This window comes from Lemur catta, chromosome 12 (genome assembly GCF_020740605.2).
Source record: "Lemur catta isolate mLemCat1 chromosome 12, mLemCat1.pri, whole genome shotgun sequence".
In the NCBI taxonomy this organism is placed as follows: domain Eukaryota; kingdom Metazoa; phylum Chordata; class Mammalia; order Primates; family Lemuridae; genus Lemur; species Lemur catta.
In genome coordinates this window covers 77,571,142-77,586,076 of record NC_059139.1, presented here as the reverse complement: position 1 = coordinate 77,586,076, position 14,935 = coordinate 77,571,142, and the positions used below count along the sequence as shown (strand labels likewise).

At 38.7% G+C, this 14,935-nt stretch overlaps 1 protein-coding gene across 2 annotated transcripts in view; it reads left to right on the top strand.

Moving 5' to 3' along the window:
* The window catches only part of EPB41L4A (erythrocyte membrane protein band 4.1 like 4A), a 232,472-nt gene that overhangs the window by 118,082 nt on the left and 99,455 nt on the right, over positions 1-14,935 (top strand). For both annotated transcript variants that reach the window (XM_045566141.1, XM_045566139.1), the window contains exons 3-5: positions 1,231-1,282; positions 5,798-5,876; positions 14,065-14,162. In XM_045566141.1, the coding sequence (XP_045422097.1) occupies positions 1,231-1,282; positions 5,798-5,876; positions 14,065-14,162 (229 nt within the window). The remainder of the gene's footprint in view (positions 1-1,230; positions 1,283-5,797; positions 5,877-14,064; positions 14,163-14,935) is intronic.

Sequence of the window (14,935 nt, the reverse complement as noted above, 5' to 3'; positions counted from 1 at the left end):
TCCCGCAGCCCCTTGACTCCCGACTCAGGGCAGGTGTGGACGTTCTCACCAGGGCAAACCCAAGAGTGCTGGGAATGAGGTGGCTCGAGGTGGGTTAGCTCTGAGCTTCCTGCTGTGAGAAGTGCTCCTTTATCATTCAGGAACACAAGGAAATGGAAACTGGGTAACTTAGCCCTTGGGGTCCACGACATTTGGCTAGGACAGTGAGGGAGAGGTTCCCTCTCTGCCCTCCAGGGCACCCCCTGTCCCTTGACTGTGTGCTTCCGTGGGAACTCCCAGTGCCCTCTCTGTGCTTTGCCCCCACTGTTCCCACGGATGGAGAGCCGAGGCCAGAGGCTTGTCTCTCCTCTTTCTTTCAACGATTTTATTTCACAAAGGTGAGATTTAAAAGAAGGCATCTCCCCAGTGCTCAGGATTCTCCCATCATCGCTTGAAATTCTGTTTATTACAGATTAATTTAAATTAATAAGGAAGTACTTCAGACTGGCTAAAGACAGCTATTAAGAATGACCGTCACACCTTAATAATAATCATCCCCCGCATGCATTGCCTCAGCCGGGGCTATTCTAAAGACTGTACATGAATTAACTTATTTAATTTGCACAGCAGCCCTATGAGGAGGGTTCAGAGATGTCCGGTCACTTGTCCCAAGTTACATGGTGATGATAAAGGGAGAGCCCTGACAGAGTCCCATTGGGTCTGCTCTGGGACTCAGGCCTCAGCCACTACACAGAGCTGCTTTTCGGGATCCTTAGTGAGAATTTGATTCCTTTCTTCCTAACGCCTAGCAACAATCCCTGTAGGGACAAGGCTGGAAGAGGGTGAGGATGTTTTAGCGGAGACATGGCTCTAAGGGGAGTTGTGATGGGGGCTTTGGAAAGAGGCTTGGGGGGCATTCTTTGTAGTCATTATTTTCCCACAAGTAGTAAGAAGCTCTGTCACAAGCAACTGGATGTTACTGACCTTATAATCAATACGATGATTCAACTGAGGACCCAGCAAGTACTACTGCTCTTCTCTACTCCTCTCCCAACGTCACCGTTTTTCCCTTTTTACTCTTCTAGCTGCAGGAAGCTTTTTTATGTATGTTTGTGTGTATATGTGATAGATGAAGTGTTTTGCTTATCAAATATTTAAATGCCATTTAAATAACATTTTGCAAATATTCTTGAAGTAAAGGCCAATGAAAAGCAACTAATTTCTGTAATTGCCCTTTTCTTTCTCACACAGTATTGGCTGGATCCTGCAAAAACCCTTGCCGAACACAAAGAATTGATCAACAGTACGTATTTAATTTTAATGTGAGGGGGTAGCTTGAAAATGATTACAAAGTCCATGACGAGTTGGGTGCAGAAATGGGCTGTAATTCTGGAGAGGTGGTGAGTACTAGTACTCGAGAGTAAGAGTATGGGAATGGGTGTTGTGTGCATTGCGAGGCTCTCTCCAAACTTCGATTAAATTTTAGTTTCATCAGATTCTGAGCGGATCTTAATATTGAATTTGTCCTAGGAAAACCGCTTTCCCTTGGTTTTATCTATGATTTTTCTGTATGTCTGTCCTTAACATTTGACCTTGAAACAGAAAAGGTAGAGAGGCATTGATTTGGGGGGAAAATGACATCTAAGCTTTTAAAGAGTTAGAGTTTCCTGGGTTATGGACTGGTTTTCTCATTCAGACTACTCAGTTTGCTGAGTTGGTAATTGAGAGGTGCCTTTGTGACCTGAAAAATTACTATCTTCAAAGAGAGAGATCATTCATTTTCAGGGGCTAGCTTTTGATTTTATCAATATGAAAATTACTAGGAGACTCAGTATCATTAAGTGTATATTCCTTAATCCTAATTTCCATAACCCAAGTTTTTATTTATAAACACACACATAGGTTCCTTAAGTGTGCAAAAGAATAGTCTTTTTTAAAAATTGCATTTTTTTGGTGGTAAAATATACATAACATAAAATTTACCATTTAAACCATTTTTATGTGCAATTCAGTGGCATTAAGTACATTCACATTGGTGTGCAACCATCACCACTATCTATGCCTGAGACTTTTTCATCATCTTAAACTGAAATTCTACCTGTGAAACCATTTTGCTTACCTGTGTAAATTGCTGATTAAAACCTAGTGAGGTTCTTCTGGCCTTTATTACCCCCATTCTGAGTCTATAAATCTGCGCTTCCCGTGTGTATTGGCTCATTTCCTGTAGTGCTTGTGTGAGGCCTCATGGACCCGAGGGCAGGAATGGAGCTATGCCTCAGAAGGGGGCTGGAAACCAGGCACTACCACATCATCAGAAAGTACCATGTCTTTGAACAGCGCCATATCTGTTTCTCTCTGCTTTTCTATCTCTTTGGTGGAAACCACTGGAGTGTATGAGTTACAGCCCTAGCCCATTTGAGCCGATTAAAAAATACCAGTTGGAAAATTAGAAAAAGTTCAAGAATGATGATTTTAAAATGAACTCACAGGTTTCCTTTATAAGAAAAAAGTTGAGATTTTGATTGAGGTGATGAAGAAAACTGTAAATTATTTTAAGGTCCATTATTGTTCCTAAATATACTTAAAGTATCTGTTTATTTACATGGTATAAAATATTTAAATATCACTATGATTCAATCACTTTTTCATCCTGAAAAATATACTACTGTTAAAAATTTGTACAATAAGAGTAAAATGTTGATATTACAATTGAAGAAATATTAGTAACTGAAGAATATTTACATTTCATCTCATGAAATAGTTTGATTGTGAAGGCAAATGGCTATCAAACCTCCAGTACATTAGTCAGGAGTATCTGTACAAATGACAAAACATTTGCTAGTCACCAGAATTCTCACAGGTAAGTCTTGATTTATCTACCCTGAGCCAATGGGAAACTCTTTATCATTGAAGTCCTCAAAATTAGTCTCCACAAAAGGTAGATTGGGAGTTCCCCGCTTCTGCATCCTGTATTTTTTGCTGAAGTAAAGCAATATTAGCCTCACTTCACATAAAGGTTTCATACTATTGAGTCTGTGGAATGACATGGATTCAAAATAATAACTTAGTAATTTGCATCAGTAGCACCTGATTTTTGTAGTCAGTCTTACGACAGGAAGCCAGAAAATACCTGGCTAGACGTACCCTTGCTCCAAAATGTCCACTTCCATAGCCTTTGATTGCTCTAGGAAACAGTGATATATATATAAGAGTATTTGCTTATTCCGAAGGTATTATTATTATCTTTTGCCCTGAGAGGGTGTATAGAATAGTGCCCAAAAAAGCACTGATCTTTAGGTATTAGCAAGTTTGGTTTTCTGCCCTGTGATTTTAGGCAAGTTGCTTAAATCCTTGGAGCTTCACCTGCCTGGCATGTGGTGACTGGTGGTGGTGGTTGTATGGTATCTGGTGTTGTGTTGAATCCAATCTTCATGAAACATTTTTGTACATTATCATATATATCTAAATATAATATATATGTATATATATTAAGAGCACAGCCATTTTATATGTGAGTGGGAAATGGAAGGCTGAGTTGAGCCAAAATTCCTTAAAGAAAATTAGGTAAAACTAAATGTTTTTCATTGTGTATTTTCAAACTTCTGCTTGACTGCTCATCCCTGACCACATTTGAAATGGCTGGGCTTGGGGAATAGGGGTAATCTGTCTTGTCCCAGAGAATGGAAACAGCTCTGGGTCTGGAGAAGGCCTCTTCCCTCTGTACACCGACTCTGGGCATCTGTGCTTCTCGCTGCCCCCTAGGTGCTAACCCAGGCGCCTGCGGGCACAGGGAGACCCATCTGCTCAGGGACACACAGCTTGATGGACACAGATGGATCAGCTGGGGCTGGACATCCTGGCTCTTCTAAATATTTAATAGTCTGCGCCTTGCTGACATCTATGTTCAGGATTAGAAGTGCATTTGTCAGAAATACAAACACAGTGGTTAAGTAAACATAAAATTTGAACATGTGGAATCAATTCTAATAAGAAATTCTAGCTAAGTTTCTTTTAAAATTTAGTTTTTAAAAAAGCTTTAGCTTAAGGAATGCCTTCCACAGGAAGGCATAGATGAGGGAAGGGGCTGAGGGCCCTTGTCTTGTCTTCTGAATGCCAGGAACAGGGCTTTGGGGTACTACAGACGTAAGCATGTGTATGTACTAATAATAAATAATATAGCTTGTGTGTTATAAATGCATTGTACCTTTATTACTTGTTCTATTTAATTTCCTTTCCCCCACTTCTAAATCTGTGACTTTATTTACTCAGTTGAAAATAAAAATAGCAAGATTGGAGTTACTTTATGTCAATAACACAGTAACAGTATCAGTAACTTTTACTAAAGAGCGTGTTTGACTTCTTTTTTATTTGTATGGGAAAGGTTTTGTTGAAAACAAATTAGCAAGTGTGACCACCAATTGGTGTACCAGGTAACAAATCTTTTTAAAAATAAAGCATATTAGATTTCGTTACTGCACAGCTTAGAAGCATGGAGTTTTAGAAACAGTGCACATTGGATTCATACCTTCTGAAATAGAAATACTTCTAGTAAAAGCATAAATATAATGTAGTTGTCACCCAAGAAGCTTGTGTCCTCTTGCACAATATGAGTTTATTTTATATTTGCCCACATGTATGATTTTTTTGGTAGACTTGGTTCTTCTGTGTTGACAAATGCATGATATGAGAAATGTCTTTTTAAATATGTAAGACAGTATTTTTAGATTTAGATAAGTATATGGCCAGGTGCAGTGGCTCACACCTATAATCCTAGCACTCTGGAAGGCTGAGGTGGGAGAATTGCTTGAGCTCAGGAGTTCAAGACCAGCCTGAGCAAGAGTGAGACACCCCATCTCTACGTAAAATAGAAAAATCAGCAGGATGACATGGCATGCACCTGTGTTCCCAGCTACTTGGAGGCTGAGGCAGGAGTTTGAGGTTGCTGTGATCTAGGTTGATGCCACTGCACTCTACCCAGTATGACAGAGTGAGACTGTCTCAAAAAATTAGATTAGGAATGAAAGAAATGTTATTCCTAATCCTTTTTTATAGCCTCCTTATTTTTTTCCTTAAGGTAAGAGATGTATGTACATAAGAAAATTCTACCTAATCAGTTAAAGATAGGTAGTGTCTAGTCCCTCTTCCCAAGGTTTGCCACTGTTAGTAATTTCTTGTGTACTCTTCCAGAAAAAAAGAAAATAGCATATATTAACTTTTCCACAAAAGGGAATACAAAATTGGTGATTTTTCCCACATCAGCACATGCAGATCTCTCTCTGTTTAAACATTTGCGTATCATATTGTATGTCCTATGGTTGTGGTTGACATATATATGTCGTATAGTTGTGGTGACAGTACAACTGCTACTCAGCATTTAGGCTGTTTCCAGCTTTTTGCAGGTAAGTTTTAAAAAATTTTTTGTGATAAAGTGATAGGTGGATGGCTTTTAGAACCACATATTTTGTTTGTCAATACTCTTTCTTCATTGTGAAAAAATTAAATATATAGAAAATTTGAAAAATAGGAAATATATAAAAAAATTGTGCATAACTTCACCAACCAGAGATAGAACCAGCAAAATTATGGTGTATTGGCCCTTTTTTCTGTGTTAGTGTATGTGCACACACACACACGTGTGCATATATGTATGGTTAAGGTCCTGCTACCATGGTTCTGAGCCCTGTTTTTCTTATCTTATGTTTTCTTTTGCCTTTAGAAATTTTTGGTGAGTGCTATTGTGAATAGTTGTATAAGATTATACTACTACTTTGACTAATTTATAATTTTAGTGAAAATTAATTTCTACTTTTTATTTCAGCTGGACCTCCATATACTTTGTATTTTGGTATTAAATTCTATGCTGAGGATCCGTGTAAACTTAAAGAAGAAATAACCAGGTATGATATTGACTTTGTTTTTGAGCAGATACATGCATGGAATACACAAAAGGCTTTATTTAAAGCAAAGTAAAATTGGGGTAAAACATTTAGATGTGTGTCTACCTGTGTTTTGTAATGAATCTCCTGTGAGGGTTAAATTCAAACCAGCATTGCACAAGGCAGATCAGTGTCTGATGATAGATGTGTTTGAAAAAGGGCATGAACCTGGGTGACATGATGATAGATTTTGCATCTGCTGTGATGAGGTCTTTCTGTATCTTCATTGTTAAGCAGGCTTTGTATGCATGTAAGAGTAGTCGTTTGAACTGCCTAAAGGAAGGATATTTTGATGCTCAGTTTGTATATGTTAATATACATTTGAAGAGTCAGCTATTTCTCTCTAATTGGTTGTAGCTTAAATATCAGCTATCCAGGTATTTCATTTATCTGTCTAGTAATGAAAAGGTAATCGTTTTTAGTATTAAGAAAGGAGAGAAAAGACTAATATTTTAATGTATTACTTTACCTTTGTCATCAAATATTTGATTTCAGTTAAGGCAGGATTTCCAGTTGGTATTGATTTAGATTGTCAAAATAGTCCTTGTCAACATATGAAAGTAGCTTATAAAGAGCAGACGGTAGTGTTATGTTTTAACTTATTCCACTAGTGACTTGTCTGCATGGAGTTGCAAAAACAAAATCATTTTCTCTCACTTAACTCTAAGTGGTCAGTTTTCTCTGTGAGCTATTATGGTGGGCTCAAGAAAGCCTAATATATTACTAAAAAAAACTGAAAATTGTGTCTTTGATAACTAAGGCAGTATGTGGTTTTGTTTCTATTCCATCTTTTCATATTTCTCCTCAGACCTTCTTTTGTCTTTATTCTAGAATATACATGGAAGAGTGAGAAAAGGGTAGACTAATTGGACCTCTTTCATCCCACTCTGAAGTGCCATCTTCAGGCCTCACTTTTAGAATTGTGTAGATGTCTTCCATTGTCACACGGTTAGGGAGCACTTTGAGAGGGGAGCGTGCCAGTTCACTGTCCCAGAGCACATGTCTTTGGGAGATTGGCCATTGGAGTGAGGAGGAGATGTTGAGGAGAGGGGTGGTATTTACATTAGAGTTTCAAGGGGAAATTGAATCCAAGTGGTATAAAAATACATTTATGTCCGTAACTCATCAGGGAATTGCACGGGAACAACATTTTATTAAAATGCAATGAGGCCGGACGTGGTGGCTCACGCCTGTAATCCTAGCACTCTGGAGGCTGAGGCGGGCGGATCGCTCGAGGTCAGGAGTTTGAGACCAGCCTGAGCGAGACCCCGTCTCTGCTAAAAATAGAAAGAAATTATCTAGCCAACTAAAAAATATATATAGAAAAAAAAAAATTAGCCAGGCATGGTGGTGCATGCCTGTAGTCCCAGCTACTCGGGAGGCTGAGGCAGGAGGATCGCTTAAGCCCAGGAGTTTGAGGTTGCTGTGAGCTAGGCTGATGCCACAGCACTCACTCTAGCCTGGGCAATAGAGTGAGACTCTGTCTCAAAAAAAAAAAAAAAAAAATGCAATGAGTTTCATTTTTGAGGTAGTAATTTTTCTATGCCTCAATTTCCTCAATTGTAAAATTAGAGATGTACCTGTCTCATAGGTTTTTTTAAGTATTAAATGGAATAATATCTATAAAGCTCCTACACTTGTGTTTGACTCATGGTAATTGTTTGATAAGTGTTAATAGTTACAGTTTCATTCTTTCCTTCTGGCAGTGCAGTACCTCTTAAATGGGGGTTAGGTTTCAAATATACTTGAGTTAGTGTTAAGCAGGAGGAAAGATGAGTGTTTTATAACATATTACTTCACCTTTGTTCACCACGTATTAACAGTGAACAGAAATTTCCCTTCAGAATCTACTGATGACTCATTAACAGAATACATGGATTTATGTATAATGTACAACCCCACAGTATTTTCAATACAACCAGTTTTCCTGAAGAATTATACCAGCTTATGCAGTTAAGGACAAGATGACATAGTTGGCTTACAATTAGTGTCCGTGATCTGTAATAATTTATTTTATTTTTTGCCTAAAACATACAGTTGAATTTAGGTAAATTAAAAGTGCATTTAATGTGATATCACTATATTCCTGTTATTAGTATGTGCTAAAGATACAGTCATTGGTTTGCATGAATATGTTAACTTTTATGGACCAGAAAAAGGGAATCAATTACATAAGATAATTCTGGCAAAGGCAAAAACTGAAACCAAAAAGCAAAATTCCCTAATATATGCTATTAAAGGAAAAGTGTACTCAGGCTAGCATTTTCAAATTGAGTGTTTATCTTGATTCAGTTCTTTGGAAAATTGTTCCAGCCCACTCTGTATCAGCTATTAGGATGTTTGCAGTTTTTTGATATGAAAGATAATGCTATCATAATTATGCCTATATGTAATTTCCATGTATATAGCTTGTTTTTAACATCTTACTGTTTCACGCATATCGTATGGACCTCTCACTACCTCACCCATGTTTTTTTACTCCTACATAGTATTCCATAATTTATTTAATCATGCCCTTATGGATGGCCACCTAAATTGTTTTCTTTTAATTATAGATTATGCTACAGGGAATCTTCTCATGCACATATATGGTCATACTAGATGCAATATTCCGGAAGGACATTGCATTTAGGAAAAAAGACCAGGGTTGAATAGGATACACAAGAAAATAAAGTCTCAGATTATGAAAAATGTAAGTCAATAGAATCATATCAACTTGGAGTTCCTACTTATGCGTTCTAAAATGTTTTCTATAATAAATGAAGTTGGGAGGACTTTGAGGCCGGATATTGTAAACTCCAGCCTTGCAGAACATTTCTGACACGTCAGCCAGCTGCTTTTTAAATGCTTTTAGATAGGAAACTTTACTGCCTTGAAAAACAGTAAGAAATTCAGTTAGGAAGTAAGAATTTTCTGATATTTCTCCCGTCAGTGCTAGGTTTTCTTTCTAGGTCTATGAAGAATAAATCTAATCTCTTTTCTCTTCATCAGTACTTTAAGTAATTTGTGTCCTCTGAGTTCTGTTAGTTTTAGTCCTAATTCAAAATATTATGACATTCTTTCCTGTATTATGTGTCCTTCATCGCTCTGTATCCTCTACAGATTTGCTAAGTGTAACACACATTGGTTAAGAAGATACAGGGTGTGGAGTCAGACAGGCTGGGGACTGCATCCTTGCTCTGTCATTCACTGGTTGTGTAATCCTAAGACGATGGCATAGCCTTTTCTAAAGTCTGTTTTCTCATCTGTGTGATGGAGTGATAGTATTTCTTCAAGAATATGACTGGACAGATTAAGATAATACATGTAACATACTTTCCACACTGCAGAAGTGTTAGTGTTTAGTGATGCTAAAGATAGCTAAAATGGAAATGTTGATGATTATATTTTCAAATTGCTGATTGAAAAATTAGGAAAAGACCTGAGATAGGTGTTTTGGATTTAAGTCAGTTAATTAATCAGAACTTTCCAGGTGTAGGTGTTCATTTAACTACAAATCATCCCACTACTGCCCTGTAGCCTGCATTTATTGCATTCGTATGTCAAGACAGAATTCACTTACTTCTTCTCCATTTAGTGTCTGTCTGGAGCACCATATTCCAGTGTGCTGAGTAAAAGGAGATTCAGTGATGCCCAGGGAGAGGTCTGGTTCCAGTCTGCCTGAAGAGACTGTCAGTTGCCTTGCTGACGACCCTGTCTGTGATGCCACTGGCATTTCCCTGAACTTCTAAGGATCTTACACCTCTTTCTAAAAAAAAGAAAATAATGTTAGTTCCAAATGACTCCTTCATAACAAATACTTTTTAGCTTCTAAAACCAGGTGTTTGATTTTTTAGTTTGTTTTTGTAATATTTATAGCATTTTGGTTGGGATTGACATTAAGTTCACCTATGCTTCCTCTTTTTGTAACCCATAATCTTTCCTCTGAGATTAACCTGTTTTAGTTTCTTTACTTTCTGAGTGGCCTTCGGTCATGTGCTCCTTCTTTCAGTGAAGAGAATGGTCCTTATCTACCTGGGAGTTGAGGTGAGGGTTACATTCCATCATGGGTTCCTTTAATGCAGAAGGAATTTGTGAGCTTTAAAGGACTATATAAATGTACAGTGATGTTACTGCTGTTTATGTCCATATTTTAGCCATCAGTTTTAAACTTCAGAGGTGAAAGTGTTGTTCCTGATCTTTGTTACTTTCTCTTAAGAGTTCCTGGATACTTTGTCTACTGATTTTCTTCTAAGTCATACTTGCCATTTTTCCACATTATTCAATATTACTTTGTTATTTAAATATTTCCTTCTATCCCTCACATTGAAGTTTTATCCACACTGTTGAGGTTACTAGTGAATGCTGTGCTCCCGCTCTTTGTGGGATGAAGAAAACAATCTTGCTCTTTATTAATCTCGGTGTGCCAGTGTGCATAGGGACTCTATTCTCTTTCACATTCATGCAGCCCCGGAAATCAAACTCCTCCCTGTCCCCACGCCCTTCAGTTTCTTCACCAGGCTCTCTGGTCATTGGAGGGTGCACTTTAAGCTGCTCTGGGGTGAGCGTTCGTGTCTGTTTTTGGCCATGAAATCTCATGGGGGCCTTCTGTTTTTGCGTTCCTGGAAGAACAGGATCTCTCTGCCCCTTCTTTAAACAAGTCTTCTTTGCCCATTTTTTTGCTGCTGATAATTGCTAAATTGTTAATGGTCCTCAACAACTTGTACATCTTGGTGTCAGTTCAGCTTTTTTCAGTGAGCATCAGGTAAACATAAAACTGTGAGGCTAATATGTCAAGCCCCTCTATTGTGTTGGACTGATGGTGGTGTTGTGGATAGTGTGGGAGACTGAATACAGTCTAGGAAGACAGTGCATATACATCAGGATGTTAACTTACATAAGATGGTAACCAGAAATTGCTTTATGAAGCCTCTGCTTTGCACCACAATGTGTTCTGGAAATTTCCTTCTTAAGTAGATCATTATTAATCAGCGCTTTTTTCACAGTGGGGTACAATATAACTAGAGTCACAATATAATTTATTTTTCAAACCCTGATACTTTAGAGAATGTAGAGGAGAGTTATTAATAATTACACCTGTATAATAGGCATAAACTAGTACTGTCATAGGCAAACTGGGATATAGGTTCACCCTAATTTAAACCAGAGATAAACAAGGACTCAAGCATTCAGTCATAGCTTTAATCAGAATGACACAGGAGGAATGACCCAGCAACTCTAAATCTTTATGATTTAAATGAAATATTAAATTTTAAGTCCCATAAAATAGACAAAATAAGTTATTAATATATACAGTTAATTTCAAACAAGCCCTGAGTGTCTATAAAGTGTTTGGCATATGATTTTACTTTAACATACATTTGTCTTTTATGAACCTAATAAAATGCTTGTTATAATAAAAATTAATTAAATTTTAAATTAAAAATAGTTTGCTTTCATTGATTTTTGGTGGGTTTTTTAAGGCAGTGACTTACACATCTCTGGCATCTTTATTTTTTATTTTTATTATTTTTTTTATCTCTGGCATCTTTAAAAGGCAGGCTTCCTGGGGAAGTTTGACTAGGTGTCCCTTTTTTTTTCATGAATTTTTCATACAGCAAAAAAATTCAGTTTTTTTTATTTCTATCTCTGTATCTGTTCATCTATATAGCTGTCTACCAAATCAGCAAGTATTTATTGAGCAGCTACTATGTACTGAGTCCTATGTCCTGGGAATGCAGTCACCGGTGTGATACAGTTCCTGTTTCTTTGTATCTTTTTTTGTCTTTCTGTGTTTCATCTGTGTCTTTGATTTTTCATCTCCTTCTGTTTCTCTTTCCCTTTGTCTTTTAAGCAAATACCTGTTTCTGTATTTGGCAAGGGGTTTGACACTCTAGTCAGATGTTATGAAAGTCTTAATAGAGGAAGAAAAATGTACATTTGTGACTCATTTATTTAATTTTTTAAAATTTTATGTTTATCTTTTTTAATACATTTGCCACGGATGACAAATGGACCCCCTGTTGAAACAAAAGGGCCTGTGACCCATTTCTTTAAAAAGAAAATACACTTCAGGAAAAGAAATTTGAAGTGTACCAATAGAGAAGGAGGGTGTAGTAAAATCCAAGTTTCCTGCCAGCAGTGGTAATTCTAGCAAATGTCTCGTTAGTTTATCAGTTTTTGCATTTAAGTTCTCCTAATATCTCACTTTGCTGTTCTCCTCTCCAAGAGGAGCACAATCACTATAAAGTGATTTGTTATCCCAGGTGAGCATTCAGGGAATGGAAGGCAGTTAAGGAGGGTTGGAAAAGGGGGTGCAAATTAGGGAGGGGGGTGGTCACTGGTGAGCCATGAGAGATGTGCCCGAAGACATAAGCAGAAGTCTTAGCAGCTATCTTAAGGAGCTTGAACTATATCCTGCAAAGGGAAGCCTTTTAAGGCATTTTTATCAAAGGTGTGCCATGATCCTGTTTATCTCTTAAGAATCCTGCTTACATCTGGGGAGGACTGGAAGAGCAGTAAGTATGCACAGTGGCAGACCATTTGAGAGGTGGTTTTAGAAATCTAGGAGATACTGACCTAGACTAGGGGACGGGGAGAAAAGTATGGATCCCACGAACAGCGTATTTGGTGATTGAAAGTGGGTGCTAGTGCTGGTTACACATTGTTCCCGGGTTTCTTTTACTTGGGCATCTGAAGTTGGTGGTGCTGTTTGCTGAAATGGGCAGTGAAGACACATGGGATGTTGTGCAGGTTTTCTCTCAGGCCTGTGGCCGCAATCAAAGTTGATCTCAATCTCCTAGTAATAATCAGGGTAGCATCTAACATTGATTCCCTGACTAAGGGCTTCGGTTGTGAGCATTTGGAGAAGAGATAGTCATCACAGCTGACTTTTATGGTTCATTTTCTTTTTCTCTGCCACTCCCGATGAAATCAAGAGTCATCTTGCAAAGAAAGAAATCACGAAAGAACAGCCTGAAGTGTGTGAGTGTGTGCACGTGTATGTAAGTGATAGCATCCGAGGATGGTATTGATGGTTCATAAACCTCTGGCCCCTCTCAGTCCAATGGCAGAATGGCTGAATAAGAGAGAAAAACAAACAAACAAAAAACCCTGGCTAGTCAAGGTTGCACAACACCCTGATTGAGAGAGTTCCAGGGTTGGATTGCTTTGGGTTCCAGTTCTAGCTCTGCTGCTTAATTAGTTGTGAGATCCTGAACAAGTTACTTCATCTCTCTGTGTCTATCAGTTTTCTCATCTGCAGAATGGAGAAACTACTAATACTGATTTCATTTTAAAATTCTTACGTAATTTATTGTAGGTAGAATACTTATGAGTATCTTTATTTACAATGTTTGGAACAGTGGCTGTTACAGTCTGTTACTGTAACAGAATTTGTTTTGGCAACATTGGATGAGCAAAACTGCACATAATGGGCAGGGTGTTAGTAAGTGGGAGGATTGATGAGGTTGCACTGTAATGAACTTTTTGTCCTGTACATGTGACTTTAGACCCTGTAGAGCAGTGGTCCCCAACCTTTTTGGCACTGGGGACCGTTTTCATGGAAGCCAGATTTTCCATGGATCGGGGTTGGGGAGGGGGAATGGTTTTGGGACGATTCAAGCGCGTCACACTTACTGTGTAATTTATTTCTATTATTATTACGTTGTAATATATAATGAAATAATTATACAACTCACCATAGGTTGGGGACCCCTGCTGTAGAGAACACATGTAGTATAGGTTGTGTCCTTGTGGTTTGTTCCGCTCAGAAAGAGCGTGCTGCAGTGGCAGTGGTGGTAAAGGCTGGAGCAGCTTATGTCTAGCCTTCACGTGAACCCCATTAGGCATCTGCTGTCAGCTCTCCTGATGGTGCAGGTGGGGAGGTGGCTGTTGGAGCGGCTGCAGAGGTGTGAGCAGCAGGGCTGAGAGGCAAGCGAGGCTGTCTAACTGCAGAGCCTGTACTTTGTGGCCACAGCCTGGATCGCCTCTGTGAGGTCTGTCTAAATCGTCCCTGTTCGCTCAACAGCCCCCTCACACAAGCGTGGAGGGGGGCTTTATTTTAATGGAAGGTGAATAGTTAGTTGTTATCTTTGATTATCAGTGTCTGAAACTTCAGGTCTGAGTGTTGTAAGAGATCATTAATCTCTTTTTTCCATTTCTCTTTCAGATATCAGTTTTTCTTGCAGGTGAAGCAAGATGTCCTTCAGGGCCGGCTGCCCTGCCCTGTCAACATTGCTGCTCAGCTGGGAGCTTACGCCATCCAGTGTAGGTTCCGCCTAAGCATACTTGCTTCAGAAATGTCTGGAGGAAATATTTGAATTTTTTTTGTAAGCAAATTTATATATAAAAACCCTTGTCCACTGACATTTTGCTAAAAAAAATTAAATTTTGTTAGAATTCAAATTCTAATCAGTGTCCCTTTGGAGCAGGTAAAAAGGGAGCCATTTACACATCCCTTGTAGTAGGTTGTGTGGAGTTTTAGTCGCAGGAATAGCATTGATTCTCAGTGGAGTGAAGGGCCTAGCGATGTGTTCTAGTCCACATCCCACCTTCCCACCTGAGATCACCGATCGGCCGCCCAAGCTGTTAATGTCTTGGAAATCACACTGCTTCTGGGCAGCTGTCGCGATGGCTCCACGCAGCCAGGTGCCAGTGCAGGCTCAGAGTGGGCGCACACGTGGGCTCTCTGCATCAAAGCAGTGCCCATGGGGGCCAGCTCCGGGTTGCGTTGTCATTTTGGAGACTAAGGCTGAGACTATTTTCTCTAATAATTATTGAACATCTCGTAAGAATCAAGCTAGGCATGGGTGGAATAAGACAGCATGGTCCTTGTGTTTGTGTCACTTGCAGACCAGAAATAATCTGGAAGAAATATCCTAGGAAAAATGTCACATAGATGAACTGGGTTGGGGCTGGCAAGGTAGATTAACATAGGAAAGAGCATTTTTGTAAGAGTAATATAGTGAGCTCTCTGGTTTCATTTTGCTTCTTTTGTGTAAACTGTAATGGGATGTGTGTGCAGCATTGTATTACGTTTC